At 34.8% G+C, this 17,726-nt stretch overlaps 3 protein-coding genes across 8 annotated transcripts; 2 read left to right on the top strand and 1 right to left on the bottom strand.

Annotated features, from left to right (window-relative positions):
• The first annotated feature begins 5,003 nt into the window (after positions 1-5,003).
• On the top strand, positions 5,004-6,699 carry LOC105226596 (abasic site processing protein HMCES). The gene is made up of 3 exons (XM_011205562.4): positions 5,004-5,195; positions 5,267-6,005; positions 6,058-6,699. The coding sequence occupies exons 1-3, from the start codon at positions 5,176-5,178 to the stop codon at positions 6,499-6,501; spliced, it is 1,203 nt and encodes a 400-aa protein (XP_011203864.2). The 5' UTR covers positions 5,004-5,175; the 3' UTR covers positions 6,502-6,699.
• Positions 6,700-7,220: 521 nt separating this feature from the next.
• On the top strand, positions 7,221-14,401 carry LOC105226595 (E3 ubiquitin-protein ligase Kcmf1). Of its 5 annotated transcripts, none has more exons than XM_029550314.2 (7): positions 7,221-7,359; positions 9,234-9,846; positions 9,957-10,381; positions 10,511-10,771; positions 11,049-11,330; positions 11,406-11,617; positions 12,120-14,401. In XM_029550314.2, the coding sequence occupies exons 2-7, from the start codon at positions 9,831-9,833 to the stop codon at positions 12,673-12,675; spliced, it is 1,752 nt and encodes a 583-aa protein (XP_029406174.2). In that variant the 5' UTR covers positions 7,221-7,359; positions 9,234-9,830; the 3' UTR covers positions 12,676-14,401. The 5 variants fall into 5 exon arrangements, with proteins under 5 accessions (XP_029406174.2, XP_029406173.2, XP_049305290.1 ...); XM_029550313.2 differs by having other exon boundaries at positions 7,233-7,409; XM_049449333.1 differs by lacking the exon at positions 7,221-7,359 and adding an exon at positions 7,700-7,839.
• Positions 14,402-14,963: 562 nt separating this feature from the next.
• On the bottom strand, positions 14,964-17,609 carry LOC105226593 (uncharacterized). Of its 2 annotated transcripts, XM_049449334.1 has the most exons (5): positions 17,228-17,609; positions 17,076-17,169; positions 16,804-17,007; positions 15,550-16,747; positions 14,964-15,335 (listed from the first exon to the last, which is right to left on the bottom strand). In XM_049449334.1, the coding sequence occupies exons 2-5, from the start codon at positions 17,076-17,078 to the stop codon at positions 15,214-15,216; spliced, it is 1,527 nt and encodes a 508-aa protein (XP_049305291.1). In that variant the 5' UTR covers positions 17,079-17,169; positions 17,228-17,609; the 3' UTR covers positions 14,964-15,213. The 2 variants fall into 2 exon arrangements, with proteins under 2 accessions (XP_049305291.1, XP_011203862.2); XM_011205560.4 differs by having other exon boundaries at positions 17,076-17,609.
• Between the last annotated feature and the right edge of the window lie 117 nt (positions 17,610-17,726).

Here is a 17,726-nt window from a genome sequence, read left to right on the forward strand (position 1 = left end):
GTTTAACGACTTGTGAGATGTGGATGCTTCGTCCTCGTTATCTGTTGGTTGTTTCCGTTTTGATGGGTTTACTTTTATATTGCAATTTCGGGCAAAGTGACCCGCTTTTCCACAGTTGAAACATCTGCCTGTTGTATTTACTCGCGGTGCAGCAATTGTCTTCAGAGTCTTCAATATTTCTTCCATCAGCGCCGGTTGTTCCATTTCAACCCTTTGTACCTTGTGTGCTGGTTTACTTAGTAGGGAAGCTGTTTCCTGTGTGAGGGCGTGCGAAACCGTTTCAGCAAACGTTCTTTTTGGCAATGCATATGTGGCGCGTTTGGTGTCCACATCACGAATTCCATTTATGAAACATTGAATTTTTACCCTCTCAATGTAATCCACAGGTGCATCTGCATTTGCCAAATGAGCCAGTCGTTCTATTTCAGTTGCGAACTCTTGCAATGACTCGTTCATTTTCTGACCCCTATTTTGCAGTTCGATCTGGTATATTTGTTTCCGGTGCTCACTACCATATCGTCTTTCTATCGCACTCATCAATGCCTCATAGTTGTCCCGTTCACAGTCTGGAATAGTCTGAAGGATTTCTGCCGCAGGTCCTTTCAATGATACAAACAAGGACGCCACTTTGTCCGCTGCATTCCAGTTATTGGCCAATGCTGTCTTTTCAAACTGAAGTTTGAAAATTTGAAATGGAATACTTCCATCGAATGTGGGTGCCTTCAATCTTGGATTATTTGTTGATGGTGCAGGGCCATGCAGTTGCAGTTCTCGCATCCGATTACTCAAATGAAGAACTTCTGATTTCAAATTTTCTTCGTCATTTTTTAAAGTGCTTAATTCGTCTTCAAATTTTGAAAATTTCTCTTGCACTTGTTTTTGTAGTTGTGTAGTATTTTCCGTAATCTGTTGTACCAAACGATTTTCTAACTGCGTATTATTTTCAGTCATTTGTTGTGTAAGGCGAGACTCTAACTGTGATGTATTTTCAGCTATTTGCGTCATTTGCTGTGCCAGACGATTTTCTGTTTGCACTGCATTTTCTGTATTTTCAGCTATTTGCTGTGCCAGACGATTTTCTATTTGCTTAATAGCCACTAACAGCAAGTTCATGTCCACACTTGATGATGTTCGTTGTTCTTCTACTTTTTCTTCTACCTTTGTAGAAGTTTCTGGCCCAACAAATTCGAACTCGTCCACATTAATTCCATCCGCTTCCATTGCTTCACGTAATCGTGCCTGCAGATCCGCCTTTTGCCCACTTATTGGCAAATTACGCTCCTCCAGTTCCTTTTTTAATTGCTGAATTCTCAATTCTCCGAATTTAACCATCTTGAATTTGGATTATTTGACAATCCCACTTCTGACACCAATTGTTACGAATTTACTCTTGCTAGTTTACTTTGTTAGGTTCGTATCTCTGGATTGACAAATAAAATCAACACTGTTTAATTTAATTCAACAACTCTTTATTTCACAACTCGTCTACACTATAGCAGTTTACTCTTAGCACTGATTGATTACGTTGGCACTGCCACGGCTTATATAGCCACGCACTTCTCGCTGATGCCGACGTGTCCTTCTAGAATATCGCGTCTGGAAATTACCAGAACATACGGCTATAGCCACGCACTTCTCGCTGATGCCGACGTGTCCTTCTAGAATATCGCGTCTGGAAATTACCAGAACATACGGCTATACGGCGCCAGACGCAAGCAGACAGTCGCGGCGCCAGACTCAGCAATTGTTTAACTAGACAAGCAGACAGTGCGGCGCCAGATGTCTATTGTTTCGACAAGCAGACAGCCGTGGCGTCAGATGTCTACAACAAGACAAATGCTATTCCATATACCTACAGCTATTGTTCATAATCAGGGATGCATATAGTAATACAAATACAACTTAATACTACTTTTTGTAACAATACGAATATAAAATGACACAATGATCGAAGATATCGAAGACGATACTATCCTGATTAAAAATGCATATAAAATAAAAATGGAACAAGACTGTGACAATAGAGAAATTGTACTCGAAGGAAATGCATTAATAAATTTTTATAATTGTAAAGTTGAGATAAAAAATAAATCATTCAAAAACCAAAAAGTTATTGTAGAAGAAAGATATATTTTCCCTGAAAAAGAAACTGATGTATTACAGTTTGAAAAAGTAATACATTTCTCAGAGATAATAATAAATCAAAAAAAAATATTAACAAATTGGAAGAATTAAAAATACGCAAAAATGTAAACTATGGCATAAGCATACTAATAATATTATTAATAGCAATAGGAATATTGGTAAAATGTATAATATATAAGAGAAATAAAAATACGAATTTAAATGTAGAGCTACAAATTCAACCTCTTTCAAATGAGGAATACACAAGAAAAATAATTGGTCCAATGTCAAGCTCAAAACTATAACTGTTACTTACTAACTGTGATAATGTAACAGTTTTCCAGTGCTGACTAGTATTTTTCCAGTGCTGACAAGAAGATTGTGCAAAATCAGAGTCGCACGGACAGATTTAGCGTGGATCAGTTTCAAATCATTTCAATGAAGTGATTTGGAACTGTCATTTTTGTATGGCGAAATCTTGATAAATTTTTAAGATTAGTGGGATAATCCATTCAACGGCCGAAATCGTGTGATTAAGTGTCGGTCTGAACATAGTATAAGCTGCACAGATTGAAATAAAGATTGGTTCAGTTGCAGCAGGAATAAAGGGATCTTCAACTTATTCCAGTGTAAAAGTACCTCAAAATTAGCGTTTTTTATAACATTTTCCAATATGGCCAGATTGAACGAAATAATAATTTTTGGGCATTTATCAACCCAACCCCCAACATTTAGTAGGAATAAAAATTAATATATAGTGGTTATTTATTATATGGAGAAACTATTTAAAACTACTTTATCTTTATTTATGGCATGTTAAAACACCATATACCATATTAATATGGTATACCCATACCATATACCATAATAATATGGTATACCCGCACTACAATCGCATTCACCTTCGGGATCGCATATAACGCTCTCACCATCACAATCGATGGGACACTTATGCTCTTTGGGCAATTCTAAGCGCGGCTTCTTTAGTACGTACCCACTGACATTTGTACGGTCCCTGTCCACATTCAACATTTACAACACCGGTCTCCAGTTCCACATCACAATCGCATATCAAACGTGAGCAGTTGCATTTATAACAACGTGGTAAATTTACAGACGTACTCGAAACGGTGCCATCATCCATTCGGAAGCCTTTAGTAGACATACCCATTCACATCACAAGTCTGATCTAGGTCAATGCCGCTTACAACGGGTAAAACTCGCAAGTTCGTGAAGTCTTCTTCATTGATGGGACCATGTAGAGCATCTTGTAGACGCATTTAAATAAAGATTCATAATTCTTTTCTGCTGTAAAGAACATGCCTCCGTAACTGGCATAGATTTGCGCGGTGCGCTTGGCATCGTGCACCCATGAACACTCCTGTGAGTGCACCATTTGCGCCTCCAACATCGGATTGCGTATGCCACCATCACTGGTGCCATGATAGAAAGCCTTTAGACAGAGAAATAACAAAAAATAAAAAAGGTTAACAAGATTTTTAGAGTAACTAGATCGAGCACTTTTCGTTTTTCTTTACCTTGAAAGCACACTTGATGATAGAGTAAGTGAATTGCGCCTCCATTCCACTCATTAAGCACTTGCGTCCGAGATCATGTATGAGATCCTCCTTACACATACATACGTATAAGTATTACATACTGATATGCGTACACATGTAAATATGTGCGTATGACATTCCAACAAACATACTTATATGCGTTCACATGTAGGTATGTCACCCGCAAAAATTACAAATATTGTTCTACAAAAACAACAATCGTTTCAAGTAGCATCAGCAGTGTCACAAGCCAATAGCCATGGCAGCCAAATAGTTGATGCCCAAATTTGTAAAAAAAACACAACAATAACTTTTCATAAACCCAAGCGCACTTTCAACAGGCAAACTCGCTTCATTCATAAAAACAAACTCCATTACATCTCACCGAGTATGCCTTTGCAATCAAGCGTCTTTTCGCGACGATGACAAAAGCTAAAAATCATAAATTGAACAACTTTCTGATGCAAACTCATGCAAAACGCAAAAAAACACGGAGTGACAAAAGTGGCAACATAGCAGTTGTCGATTTATAATATTTGTCAATTCTAAAATATTTTTCCGCAGATCGCAAAAATCTGCGTCGATATGTATGCACGCTCATACATCTTCATACATATTTACGCAAGTTTGTTGCCGAAGCTGTTACAGTGGCAAGGGAAGCGGTGACAATCGGCGATCGTTCGCTTATTTTTTCGGCACAGCTCGGATTTTCTACCAACTGTTATGGTCTGTTATATTTGTTTACATACACACATACATAAATTCATTATATACATATGGGCACATGTGCGACTGCTTGATCTTTTAAGAACTTTTAATGTAAATATGTAAATTTAAAATTAATCACAATAAACCTATATTAATTATTTGGGTAATAATACATACCTTACTCTATTACTTATATATTTTTAATGATTTTATGGAATCATCATGAAATACATATGTATGTATGTAGGTAAATTTTAACATACATATGTACATACTTATGTACTAAGTATATGCTTTGATACCAAATATATACGAATCATATATAAATTATATGCCGAATTGGTTGCGCATAGGAAATAGACAAATCTGTAGGCGTAAATTTGTCTACATTGGAATTAACATTATTTTTCTCATTTAACACTGAAAATGCTCAATTCTGCTATTTTCGTGGTCAAACACGCTTATAATATTCCTTATCTCTGCCGAGTACCCCTTCGAAAAGTTACGATATTTGAAACGTGAACCTTCTCTATGATAGACGTTCTCTGTACAAACCATTCGATTATGGAAGTGTCATCACTTCACAGCTGTTCATATTAAACCGATTAACAAAATAAAATATATCGATAAAATGCGGCGTTTTGCAAAATCCAACGTATTCATTCGAAGAAAAATATTGTACATGAAAAAGTTTGCAATTATAGGCAAAGAATATACATGTTTGATGTTAAAATAAACGTTACTACATACGTAGTTATTTGGTATAAGCAGGAATTATTTCGATATGTGTGGAAGAACTTGCTTGTAAATGCTTACAACCAATACATATATATTTATACGGTATATTAAACAAATTTATTTTAACATTTTTCCAGAACATTGGAACCAAAGGATGTATTGTGCGCTTGTAGATATAAGTCAACAAAATTAGTTAATACTACAAACGAGGAAAAGACCGAAAGAAATGTTGCACCAAAAATTGATGAACAAAGCTCTAATTCCATTCTTGAAAGTACATTACTTACTCCAGAGTGGCGATCTGAGTTTAACTGTGGTCGAACCTATCAACCCTCATATAACATGACTCCTACTGATATTACTCCTGTAATAGTATCTACTGATCATTTTTGTGACGATAGTAATAATGAAGAATTCAATGCCCAATCTCAGGTAGTTGTGCCTATGATGTGGGGTATGATACCATTTTGGCACAAAGGTGACTATCGCCGACATGGTTTATCAACCAATAATTGTCGGTTAGAGCATATGCTGGAATCAAAATTATATCGTGGCCCATTTCGAAGAGGTCAGCGATGCGTGGTTCTATGCGAAGGCTTTTATGAATGGCAGACCACAAAATCAGCTAAACCCTCAGAACGAGCAGCACATCTATTATATATGCCACAAGCGGAAGGTGTAAAAATGTATAACAAATCCACATGGACTGCTGATAATGTCAATCTATTGAAAATGGCTGGTCTTTTCGATATATGGGAGGATGAGAATGGTGACAAGATATATAGTTATAGTATAATAACATTTGAGTCTTCAAAAATAATGTCTTGGCTACATCATCGCATGCCTGCCATACTAGAAACCGAGCAACAAGTGAATGTAAGGAATTTGCTTGAACTTGTAAACACTACTAAACTCGTCTCTTTTTCAGGATTGGCTTGACTTTAAACGGGTAACAGACGATGAAGCCTTAGCTACTTTGCGTCCTGCCACTAAATTGGAGTGGTATCGTGTATCCAGTTACGTCAACAATTCGAGAAATAAATCAGAGCAATGCAATAAGCCCATAGAGTTGATTCAGAAAAATGATTCTCCTAAAGATTGCAATAACAAAGGTAAATCCTTATTAAATTGGTTGAATGTGCGAAAACGTCGAGAGGAGCAAGCAAAACAATTAAGTGAGGATGAGAGTACCAACGATTGTGGAGGTGGGAGCGGTGGAGGAAGTACGGCGAGTGAAAGCGATGCTGAAAACCCGCCAAAGCGACCGCGTTTTCGCGATTACAAAAAGGCTGTTAGGGAAGCAGCTCTGCTCAACACTGTCCCATCGACAGATAGTGCAAGTGAAAAGCATCAAACTTGCGACGAAAGCTAATTTAATGAAGTCGTTATTATATTTTGCTATATTAGCTATCTTTGAATTACTAAATAAACAATATTTTCTTTTTTTAACCTAAAACAATGTAAATTACCATTAAAAGTAATAGTATTCAACATCCGCTAATTTCATTTAAAGGTTTGTTTGTTAACCAATTTAAGAAAAGAAAAATAAAGAAAACGTTTTTCATTTTCATATGACGGATTTTTTTAATAAAAGGTATTAGGCTAAAGTGTTCTAACAATGTACCGGTTGGGCCTGTAAAATATATTTTTTGGCGCGTAATGAGTTTTAAAATATTTGAAATTTTTATCTGAGGAAGTTATATATGTGTTAAATGATATTCTTACTGGCTTTATCTTACAAACTTATTTCACTTTTGAAGTTTTTACATATAAATTAATAGAGCAAAATTTAAATACAATTTTATTAAATTTTTAAAGTAGGTTCTATATCGATATCTCTCGATATCAAATAAATGTTCATCGGTTCGATTCCCATTGGAATACGCACAATTTTTCTTTATGAGTATTAATTAACTTTAATGAAAAAACTTAAATATGTTGATGACATAATTAAAGATGTATTATTTTATTTAAACTGGCAAGTTAATCTTTATTCGGTTAAGTTTTGTCCTTAAACTTAAAAAATAATAATTTGATGCAATAAGGTAGAGCTAAAGCATACATTGAGATTCAACTCTGTAAAAAGGTAGAAGAAGGAGACCGAAAATTGAAGACAAAAAACATAAAAGTCTGAAAAATTATCTCCTGTCGCGAAATAAATTGTTTTTCCTTCTATTCTAAATTTTTGTTAAAGTGAATTTTATTTATTTATTTATTCGATAGATCGAGTGTAATGGAAATGAATATATAAATAGTATATAAAGATAATACCAAAATAAAGTAATTGAAAATCAAAACTTTCGCCATCTGAAATTACATATATGCGGGAAGAGTAAAGAATGGGAATTTTTCCAATTGTCATCGTTTGCATTGCTATTGGTTGCTAGATTGAAAGCTAAATATATTAGTGCATTGATGTTGCATCCAACCGTAGATCATATATATGCACATATATATATTAATTCTACGATGCATTATATTTCTCAGGATTGTGAAAGATAGAAATTTATAGTGAATAAGTATATTTGCAACTATGAGTTGGCTCAAGAATAGGTTAACTATAGACCAATAAATGCCGATGGGTCATAAGATGTGCAACTTAATACTGTGATCCCATTTATTACAACGCAGTAAAAAGAAAAGCAAAACATTATTGTGACTAGATATTTGAATGTATTTTACTGACATTGTAATATCAACAATTCAAAAGGTTAATTGTGGGGAAGGTTAAATTGGCATATTCATACTTTATAAAACATGTTTCTTTGAAACAATCACTATATGGTCTCGCTGCACTTTCGTTTCCAACCACTATGAGGTAGAATTTAAAAGAAAAAAGTTATTTATTAGTAATGAAAGAAAATTGTTGGATCACTGTTTAAGTGTTACATAGTCGGTTTCCTCAATTTTTCCAAACCTTTAAACATAACAGTGTTGTAATTGTGGCATTAAGTAGTTTTTATAATAATATTTTTTATATTTATCCAGTTTTAAATTGACTAAAAGTATATTTACAAAAGATTAAAATCACCTTAATTATTTGTTGAAGTGGCAAAGAATATAAGAATATTTGAAAGGAATACTCCAAAATTCATATTAACCGTTAATGTATATTTAGGATACAAAAAGACTAAATAACATAAACGTGTGAAGAAAACTCTAAAATTATAAATATAATATATAATAAAACAATTCTGCAGTCATAAGCTTTAATGTTTGAAAAAGAAGTATTTTATTCAGCTTTTTGAAGCTGGCAACATTGCATTGGCCGATGAAGATTACACGATGTTTAACGATTTAACGAAACGAGTGAACGGGCAACGGGCTGAATATTTTCCTTTTTTTCTTACTTCCCTTGGTGAGGAGTTAAAAATAAAATTTTCGCAATGGAATATATTGCTGAAGTGAAAACAAGAATATCATAATTAAAAGAAAATTATTTTTGAAAACAAAGAACTTTGCGATTCTTTTGTTAGATTTGAGTTTTCCTCAAACACAAAACAGAATACATAAAAAAATAAAGGAATTTAAGTGAAGGTAAAGCAAGCGTAATGAATCGTTTTTGGTACAAATTTTAATCGTTTCTGTTCGAGTGAAATACAAAAGACGAAAAGAATAAAATAAGAATAGAAATACAAATTTGCAAAATATCTAAGGGAATTTCGTTGGTCTAATTGGAATGCAATAAGAGGAAAGGTATCTACAGAGAAAGATATAAAAATGAAAAAAAACGAGATAAAGTGGATTGAAGGTTCATTTGTTTAGAGAAAGAAAAAAATAGTGATTCCACTGTTATATTCAAGGAATAGAATAGCTAAAAAGATCAGAATCAGGAAATGCTTGGTGAAAAACGATTTAACAATATTAAAGAAGTTATACAACTCTACATTTATAGACAATGAGAATTTCTTTTACAAAGTAAAATTTAAATTCACTGTTTGCAAAATAATACATTCTGCCGGTATAATCAAACAATTACCGTGGATAAGTTATATAACTCGTTGCCGTATCTCATCGCGGTGTCTAATGATGCATTCCTTCCCCAATTTTGTATTCATTACCAAAACATGAACTAATATATTATATGTGTTTCTCTATACCCAGTTGCTGCATTATTACAACAAACGACGATTACGATAAAAAAATAAAGATACTACTACTATTTCTTCAAATAACCAATTGAATTATTGGCCACGGTCTATCATTCGGTGCAGCAACGTCCTGCTGAAAGAGGAACTAAATAATCATACCAGCGAAAGTAAAAAATAAGTGGTTCTTTATTGATAAAATTGTAAAAGGATCTTCGTATAAACGTTTTAATCCTTTGTTCAACGCTAACCTCTATTAAAAACAGTACTTGGTGGTCTATAGTTTTATAAAAAAAAGTTATAAGTGCAAACGCTGTGGCGTTCAATAAATATCTATATTGGGATATTCTGCCGATATAAATAAAAACTCAATACGAGAATTCGCATTTACGAAGAACGTTAAGTTGTGCGAAAAGAAAACTTATTTGATGTACATTTTCGACTATAATTCGTATTCTGCTTTGTATCGGCGGTAGCTACAAATTAAAGGAACGGGTAAACACATAAAGGATTATAGTAAACAGAAACGTGTTAAAAACACGCAGTGACAGCATCGTAAAGCGTCAAAACAACGGAGGCAACATAGATATTGGTACACTTCGACTTGTGAATAATGAGCCGCCATGAAGGTAAACATTTTATTTGAAATTTTTGACAAGCGTGTCAAAGGTTTAAGAATTGCAATAATTAATTTTAATAACAAAAATATTAACACTAAATTACTTTAAATTGTAAATAGGAGTCAGTTGTGATTCTTGTCTCAAAAGCAACTTTAATGGTCGCCGCTACAAATGCTTGATATGCTATGATTATGATTTATGTGCTGATTGCTATGAGGATGGCGTTACATCTACCCGTCATTTGGTCGATCATCCAATGCAATGTATTCTTACGCGTTCCGATATAGAATTGTTTTTCGGTGGCGAGATGCTCAACTCAGAGCAACCACAAAGTTTCACATGCCCCTATTGTAAAAGAATGGGTTTTAGCGATGCTACGTTACTGGAGCACGTTTCGGCCGAGCATACGGAGACCAGCCTCGAGGTGGTGTGTCCAGTATGTGCCGGACTACCGGGAGGCGAACCGAATCTAGTCACAGACGACTTTGCCGGTCATCTAACATTGGAGCATCGAACGGGACCACGGGAACTAATTTCATTTCTAATATCCTTTTTGAATAATACCAAATTAAACATAACACACCATATAAGCTATATACATACATAGGTTTTTTCTATTTCTTGTTTTTAATATATTGAATGGGTTTCCTTAATATGTATCTTTGAAATATACGATGAGCCATCAGCAATTCGACATGGTGGTGGGGTACGTCGCATTCCTGGTCGTACTCTTGGAGGTCCTCGTGCACGTCGTTCTAATATGCACTTTAGTTCATCGAGCGGATTATCTGCCCTTTCTCCATCCGGAAGAGAATCAGTAGATCCTATTGCGGAACTACTTTCACAGTTATCGGGCGTGAGAAGAGGTGGACCACAAACGTCTCAGCTGCAACAATTGCAAATGCAAATACAATTGGAACGACAACAAGTGACGGTATCTAATTTTGTGTTTCTTATGTTTATTTACAAGTACATATGTATTTTAGAACAATATTTAAATGGACCTGGCTACATACATACATATGTATGTATATTCATGCTACAGTAGAAAATTGCGCAGTTGTACAATTTTTACAGGAGTCAACGCGGTGCACATACATCCGAAAGAATGACGAAATTATTTGTTTATGTTTTTAATTTCATTGAATTTTTTTTTTGCGCCATCTTTTTATATACTAGTTAATGCCATTTCTTTGTTCGTTTTTGTTTAGGCAACTCGCCAACAGTTGGAGCGTTTGCCCCGACGGGCTCATCCGATGGTCTCTTCATCGAATTCGAATGCAACCATGCCAGAGGTGATAAGCAGCGGTCCGATATTAAGCGGCAGTGGTTCTGGTGGCAGTGGAGGCAGTGGCGCAAGCGGTTCTGGTAGTCTCAATGGTGGTGGCGGTAGTTCATGTCGCACCAACGAATGGACTGTTAATCCATCATTAGGAGCTCAGCAACAATCGCAGTCAGGTCTGACAGGCAGCGCCGGAATCAACAACAGAGAAGTAGGTTTAATATTAACATTACATCCGACAGCCGAATGTGTATTTCTAATTTGTTGTTCTGATCTTTCTGAATAGAGTGGCGGCGGAAGTGGTAACGTAAATGGGGGTAGCGGCAGCAATGCTAACAATATACTCGGCATGTCAATTGCTGGCGGTGCAGTGGGTGCGGGTGTTAATAGCGCAAGCAATGGGGCTGACGTTCAATCACAGTTTTTGCTAACAAAATTCATGCAGCCAACATTGAGTGATACAGAATGGGCTGAAATGGAAAGAGAACGATCTGATCGGTATGTATTTGGAAAAGTGTTTTTTTATACAAACTTATCATTTGTTAGGAATTGAATTATACATATTTAAAGAGATTTCATATCAAAAGCGTTATGGGTTTCTCTTTGAACGCATACATAGCTATCAATGCAAGCAAAAACTAATTTGTAAATATAAAAGATATTATTAATTTAAAACAATCCGGAATTGACAGCTACTGGAAAGTACCCGATTATTAATGTCTTTTTTAGTTTTATTTATTTAATTTTTTTTTAATTTATTATTATTAATAAATTTATTTTTATATACAAAACGTTCAAATAGTTGTGTTAAATGTCGGAGAAGCAATATAGAAATACACATAAGTATTTTTTCAAATTAGAGTCATCTATAGTGAAATATTGATGTTCGCGATAATTTTCCGTCAAGTATTCTATTGAAAGTACAATTCTTGATGCCGAGTTCGGCGCGTTTAGATTAAAATCCTTAACTAATAATTTATCTTCTTTCTCTTCAATGTAGATCACAATTTGTACAAGCGCTTGTATTGTCGACTCTTTCCTATGACTCACTCGACACCATTGCAATGGGTGGTGGCGAGACGGAGCGCGATAATCGTGGCGAATCGCAGGAAACCAATAGTGATAATGTAAATAATGAGAAAGTCTCAGCAGCGAACACAAAAAGTGATGCTAATGCGAGGGAATCGTTGATGAACAACAACACCGATGCCTCTGCACAAACTACAAACACCAGTGGTAGCAGTAGCGTTAGCGCCGGAACTATGCCTGGTAGCGGCCGCCAGCAGGTACATCAGCAGCAACAGACCACTCCGGAGGATATTGCCGACGAGTACAAACAACTGCAGCAGCAACAACAACAACAGGCACAGCAGCAAACCTACGCATCAAAGAAGAAATCAACGAGTAACAGCGGTGTGAGTGGCGGCGCTGGGGGAACAGGCGGTAAACCAACAGCTGACAGAGGCATTGAACGGCGGGGCCGTCCACCACCTCCACCAGTTGGTGGTGGCGCAGCAGCTGCTGGATCACAGCCCCAACAACAACATTCTAGGTAGTGCTATCGTCCTCATCAGCCATGACATGAACATAAACAGCAAATACTAATAAAACTGCAACATAAACACAAACAAAAGAAACATCAATTAGGAAAACCGCAGCAAAAGTACATCTACAATCACAACAACAGCAATTCCACATTTAGCACATGAACACTGGAGACGAACGATGCCGTCGACAAATGAAAAAACATAACGCTGTAAACACAAGTGGGGGCAGTTAAAACCAAAATAAAAGTGCTTTGAAACCGTATGCAACGTGGCTAAAGGCTAAAGGATGATATAATGGACACATATAGAAGCAGCAGATGCAACAAGCAGAGTAAAACATTATAAATATGGTTTATTAAATATATTATAATTATTAAAATTTATATAATTATAAAAAGAAAAAACAAAAACAAAGAGAAGGCAACCCAACCAACCAACACACCTATTGTAATGAAATGAACTAATTATAATTTTAAAGAAATTGAATATTTAAAATTAAAGGAAACACTATTAAAATATAAATAACCAAATTATCTGTAGCATGACCAATTTGAATATACACTACACGTTTAACTGAATGTATGGAGACAAAGTATGTTTATGTAAAATGAACGCGCGCAACTATGTAGGTCGAAGGAGGCATGAGGTGCGTAAAGAGTAGAGTTCAAATTGGTTATTGTGGTTAAATTGTATGCAAAATGCTACGATTTTGATATAATACATTTTAGTGTGAAATTTCGGAAGGTTTTTAGCGCGAAAAGGTTTTCAATTATTCTCTATTTATGCAACCTGCGTTCATGTACATACGTCCTATTGCAATATCAATATAATTACATATATTTATTTCGATAACAGTTAGATATTTGTTTTCCGCACAGCTTATTTCAAGAAACGTTTTGTCATGTGCAAAAATAGTTCGATCTTAAATACGAGAAATATGCCTTCTTCCATTCACCTTTGTTCTAACGACTTTTCATGTGATTTCTCAATTATAAATTATTAGCTAGTAGGGTTAATTTTGTTTATAGATCCATATAAGTGTAATTGAAATACTTTTTATTGGTGACATGGTTTTAAAAATCATGCAAATGTCTGTATTGAATTTGGCGAGTTCGTAAATATATAGTACATCATCGACCAGCATTATTTCTTTCTATTCTGTTTTAGGATCTGTTAATTGGTAATAAATTTTGGTAATTTGTCAAAGCTTAGGTATTGTTATTAAGGCAAAAGAAGAACTAGATGTCTGCTTAAAGTCATCTTCGGTTAATGCTTCAAAAACGTATTTTTGTTTAAAACGTCAGAAATTACTATACGCATACTACGTTAGTGGAAACAAAAATGTTACTACGGCAGGCGTAACTATGGATGCTAAAATTTCGAAAAGCCAAAAATGATTGTTTTTGTTTTTTTTTTTATTCGCCGAAACTAAAATTTATTTATATACTATATGTATACGTAGCGAATGCGTAAAAACAACGGGTTTATATAAATTGTATAATTTCAAAGAGTAAAAGATAAAATATTCAATGTCTATAGAAAGTAGATATAATAACGAAAATATTGAATTGCGGGGATTGGTTAGCGCAACTAATACACATCTAATGTTTAAATGAGTCCCTACGAAACTGGTAATGAGTTCTTGAATTTGTGAATGAAACGTTTCAAATGCTGAAAATGATGATATGATTGTATTGTAAGAATATTTAATAAATTTAAAAGTATTACAAGGTTATTTTAATTTGTTGTGCCTACATAAATCAGTTTTTAAGCAAGTAAGAAAAAGAAAAAGCGTCGTTTTATTGTTTTTTAAAAATATTCTATTGTTTGTTGAAAAAGCCTGTTTGTGATCCTTACTTTTACCCAGGTATAAATGTGGGAGACCCAATAAAGTAAATATGTATATGAATAATCAACGTGACGAGCTGAGTTGATTTAGCCATGCCCGTCTGTCTGTATACACGCGAACTAGTCTCTCGGTTTTTGCATACGTCCCTCCCAAAAGCTGCTCATCTGGCGGAATCGGCGGTAAGGGACCACTATATCATATAGCTTCTTTACGAAATTTGGCTGCAACCGAAGTTGACGTTTTTCTTATTTTATTTATATTGAATGCAAACATATATAATTACTGACAAATAAATGTTTGTTTACCATTCTTTCAAATTTAAGCAAAACTCTCATTTTTTTAGCCTGGTGCTTATTAAAATCTTCGAAACGCTAATTAGGGCTATCCACGTCTTTTTGTCAACTTTAAATAAAAAATCAGATAAAACAAAGTTAAAAGTTTTGCCATATTTTTATATCAACATATATGTATTTAATATTTTAATTCTTATCTAATTTTATATAATTTTCAATAAACATAACTCACTTGTCACATTAAAAGCGCAAAATAGTAAAAAGTAGTGTCTACAAAATTTTAACTGAAATTTCGTATTATATTTCTTTATATATTTATATATTCAATTCGCTTCATTTAACAGGAAATAATATAGCAAGGATCAATTATCTGTACCCATTGTGTGGTTTTGTTATTAATATGTTCTAAAAACTTAAATTATCATTGATTGTGTTTAGACTGGGCATACTGGCCAAATCCTCCATACTGACGACAGCGTGATGCAAGCAAAAGTACTCCTCCACTGCGTGTTTAATAAAACGTTCATCTGAAATTAGTTATTTTATCAACAAAAATTATTTGATTAAATTTCTTTTTTATTTAGTTAAAATGTCTATGGAGCGATTGTTTCTACACAAATTTTTTACTTCCGTTATGTATGAATTTATGTCAATTTAAATACCAACAAGAGGTTACAGTAGCTCTACCCTTGTTTTTCGCATACAAATTTCAGTTCATAGACAATTGATTTCCAAGCTCACCTGGGTATTGATTTTCTAAAACTATAGAATGTGCCAAACGTTTAGCCAGTTTTTTAAATAAAAACCGGTTGGCTATGAGACCAGCACGCATTGGTTTCATTAAATGTTTCACCATCCATGGCGAGATGCGACGAATGCAACTGCATATGAGCACTTCGTTTAGTTCAATCGATGGACTGCACGTCGCGAATTCGTCATCGCTATCGTCACCAAAAATTGTTTGAAATTTCCATTTAATGAGATCATGCCACCGAAAATCTTCCTCAAGTAATCGATTCAACGACTCCGATAAACGACGCCGTTGCATATACAATTCACAAGGCCATAAACTGTGCCGCATATTTGAAACTGGTCGTTCAGTATGACATGGTAAGGATACGTGTTGCTGCGGCGAACTATGCACGTTAATTGGCGATGCTTCATTATCCGAAGAATTTATAGTTTGCTGATGTTGATTAGAACTTTGTTTTAAATCGTGACCTAACGTTGCACTTTTAATCTCTTCCAATACACTGCGAACCTGTGGATCATCCACTTCCGAATTCGAATTGAGACCCAGTAATTCCTCTAACTCTGACTTTTCCTCGCTAAATAGTTGGTCTAATTCCTTAGCAATTTCATCATCTTGTTCTAGTCCAATGCTATCAGCATGTAATTGCATTGTCGGCGTGCAATTGCTTGTTTTGGAACATATACTCATTGAAGTCACCTCCTTAAGCTTTGTCGGACTTGTATAATGTGTCATTTTTGAATCGTCTCTAGTCAATTCTAATTTTGAGCCTTCGCCCAAGCTCTTCTGATTTTGCTCAGGGCCGCTAATGTCTCGTAATATTTTATTACTTCTGCTCTGAGTTGGTTGATGGTTTTTTGAAAGTTTAAGTAGCATGCGTCGCGAAGTTTTTGGTTTGCACATCTTATGCGTGGCTGTCACTTTAGCTACAGTTTCTTGATTGAGACGGTTTTGAAACATTTCGATTTTTTGTTCCAATGATAAAGCAGAAGGAGTACTAGAAATATTGCTCGGGGCTTCTGTTGTTGAACTTTTAGGATCATAATCAAAGGAAAACATGCTTTCGTCCGTTTGTGTCGCTTTTGCCTTGTGACTGCATAATACCCAATTTTTTTCATTCGCATCTATAAATTTTTTTAATTTACCCTCTAAACGATTTTCTTGTGTATTGCGGCGAACTTCTGCTATCTAAAAAGTTAGTTGCGTATATTGATTTAATACAATTTGTCCGCTGGTGAACTTACAATCTTTAGCATAGTGCGTTGATAGCGGCGTGCATGCATACAAGACTTTAATGCCCTATCCTCCAGCACACGACAACACTCCTGCAAGGCCGCCTTCTCAATCGGAAGCTCAGAGTTAGAAACCGCATCAGTTATGTTTGCGCGCCAAGCATGTATATTTTCAAGCAGTTGCTTCTCCAAATAATTGCAGTAATGCTTACGAACCTTATTAAATTAAATTTTTTAAAAGTGTTAATATGAATATCTCTTTTAAGTATAAAATATAAATGTACCATATCTGTCAGACGGATAAATAGTTCGGAGTTGGTGTTTTCGTCGTCGTTGCTGTGTCCTTCAGAATCATTATCATCATGAATGTCTTCTTCCCTGCCGAATCCAATATTATGATTATTGTTCAAATGATTAGCGTTGTAAGATTCCGTACAATTCATTTTAATATTATATTCTAAAATTGTATGCTTATTTGTTCCTTTTGCTTACTTTCCACGTTCGTATCGAATTTATTTTGACAACGAGTAGAAAAGAAATAAAAAGGAACTACGATAAAGGAAGTGCGCACACTTCATACATTTGTACATATACATACATCTAAACAAATCATTGGACTTTACTGAATATTACATAGTTTTTTTTTAATATTTAATAAAATATATTATGAACCACAATGCTTGTATCAGCCATTTTTCGTAGGGGAAGAATTTTTCCTGATTTATAAAAGAAGAAATGTAATTTCCCCCAAAACTGTTTGCGCTATATTTAAGAGTTCCTATGGGCATTGTTGTCGTATTTACAAGCACATTTCAATATTGAATATCACCCTTCTATGAAATTTGAGAGGTATTAGGTGTACGAAGTAATTAAAGGTAAGGAGCTCATAGGCATGGTTTTGCAACAAATTCCTTTAAATTACAATTGAGGAAAGA

The sequence above is a fragment of the Bactrocera dorsalis genome, chromosome 2 (assembly GCF_023373825.1).
Source record: "Bactrocera dorsalis isolate Fly_Bdor chromosome 2, ASM2337382v1, whole genome shotgun sequence".
In the NCBI taxonomy this organism is placed as follows: Eukaryota; Metazoa; Arthropoda; class Insecta; order Diptera; family Tephritidae; genus Bactrocera; species Bactrocera dorsalis.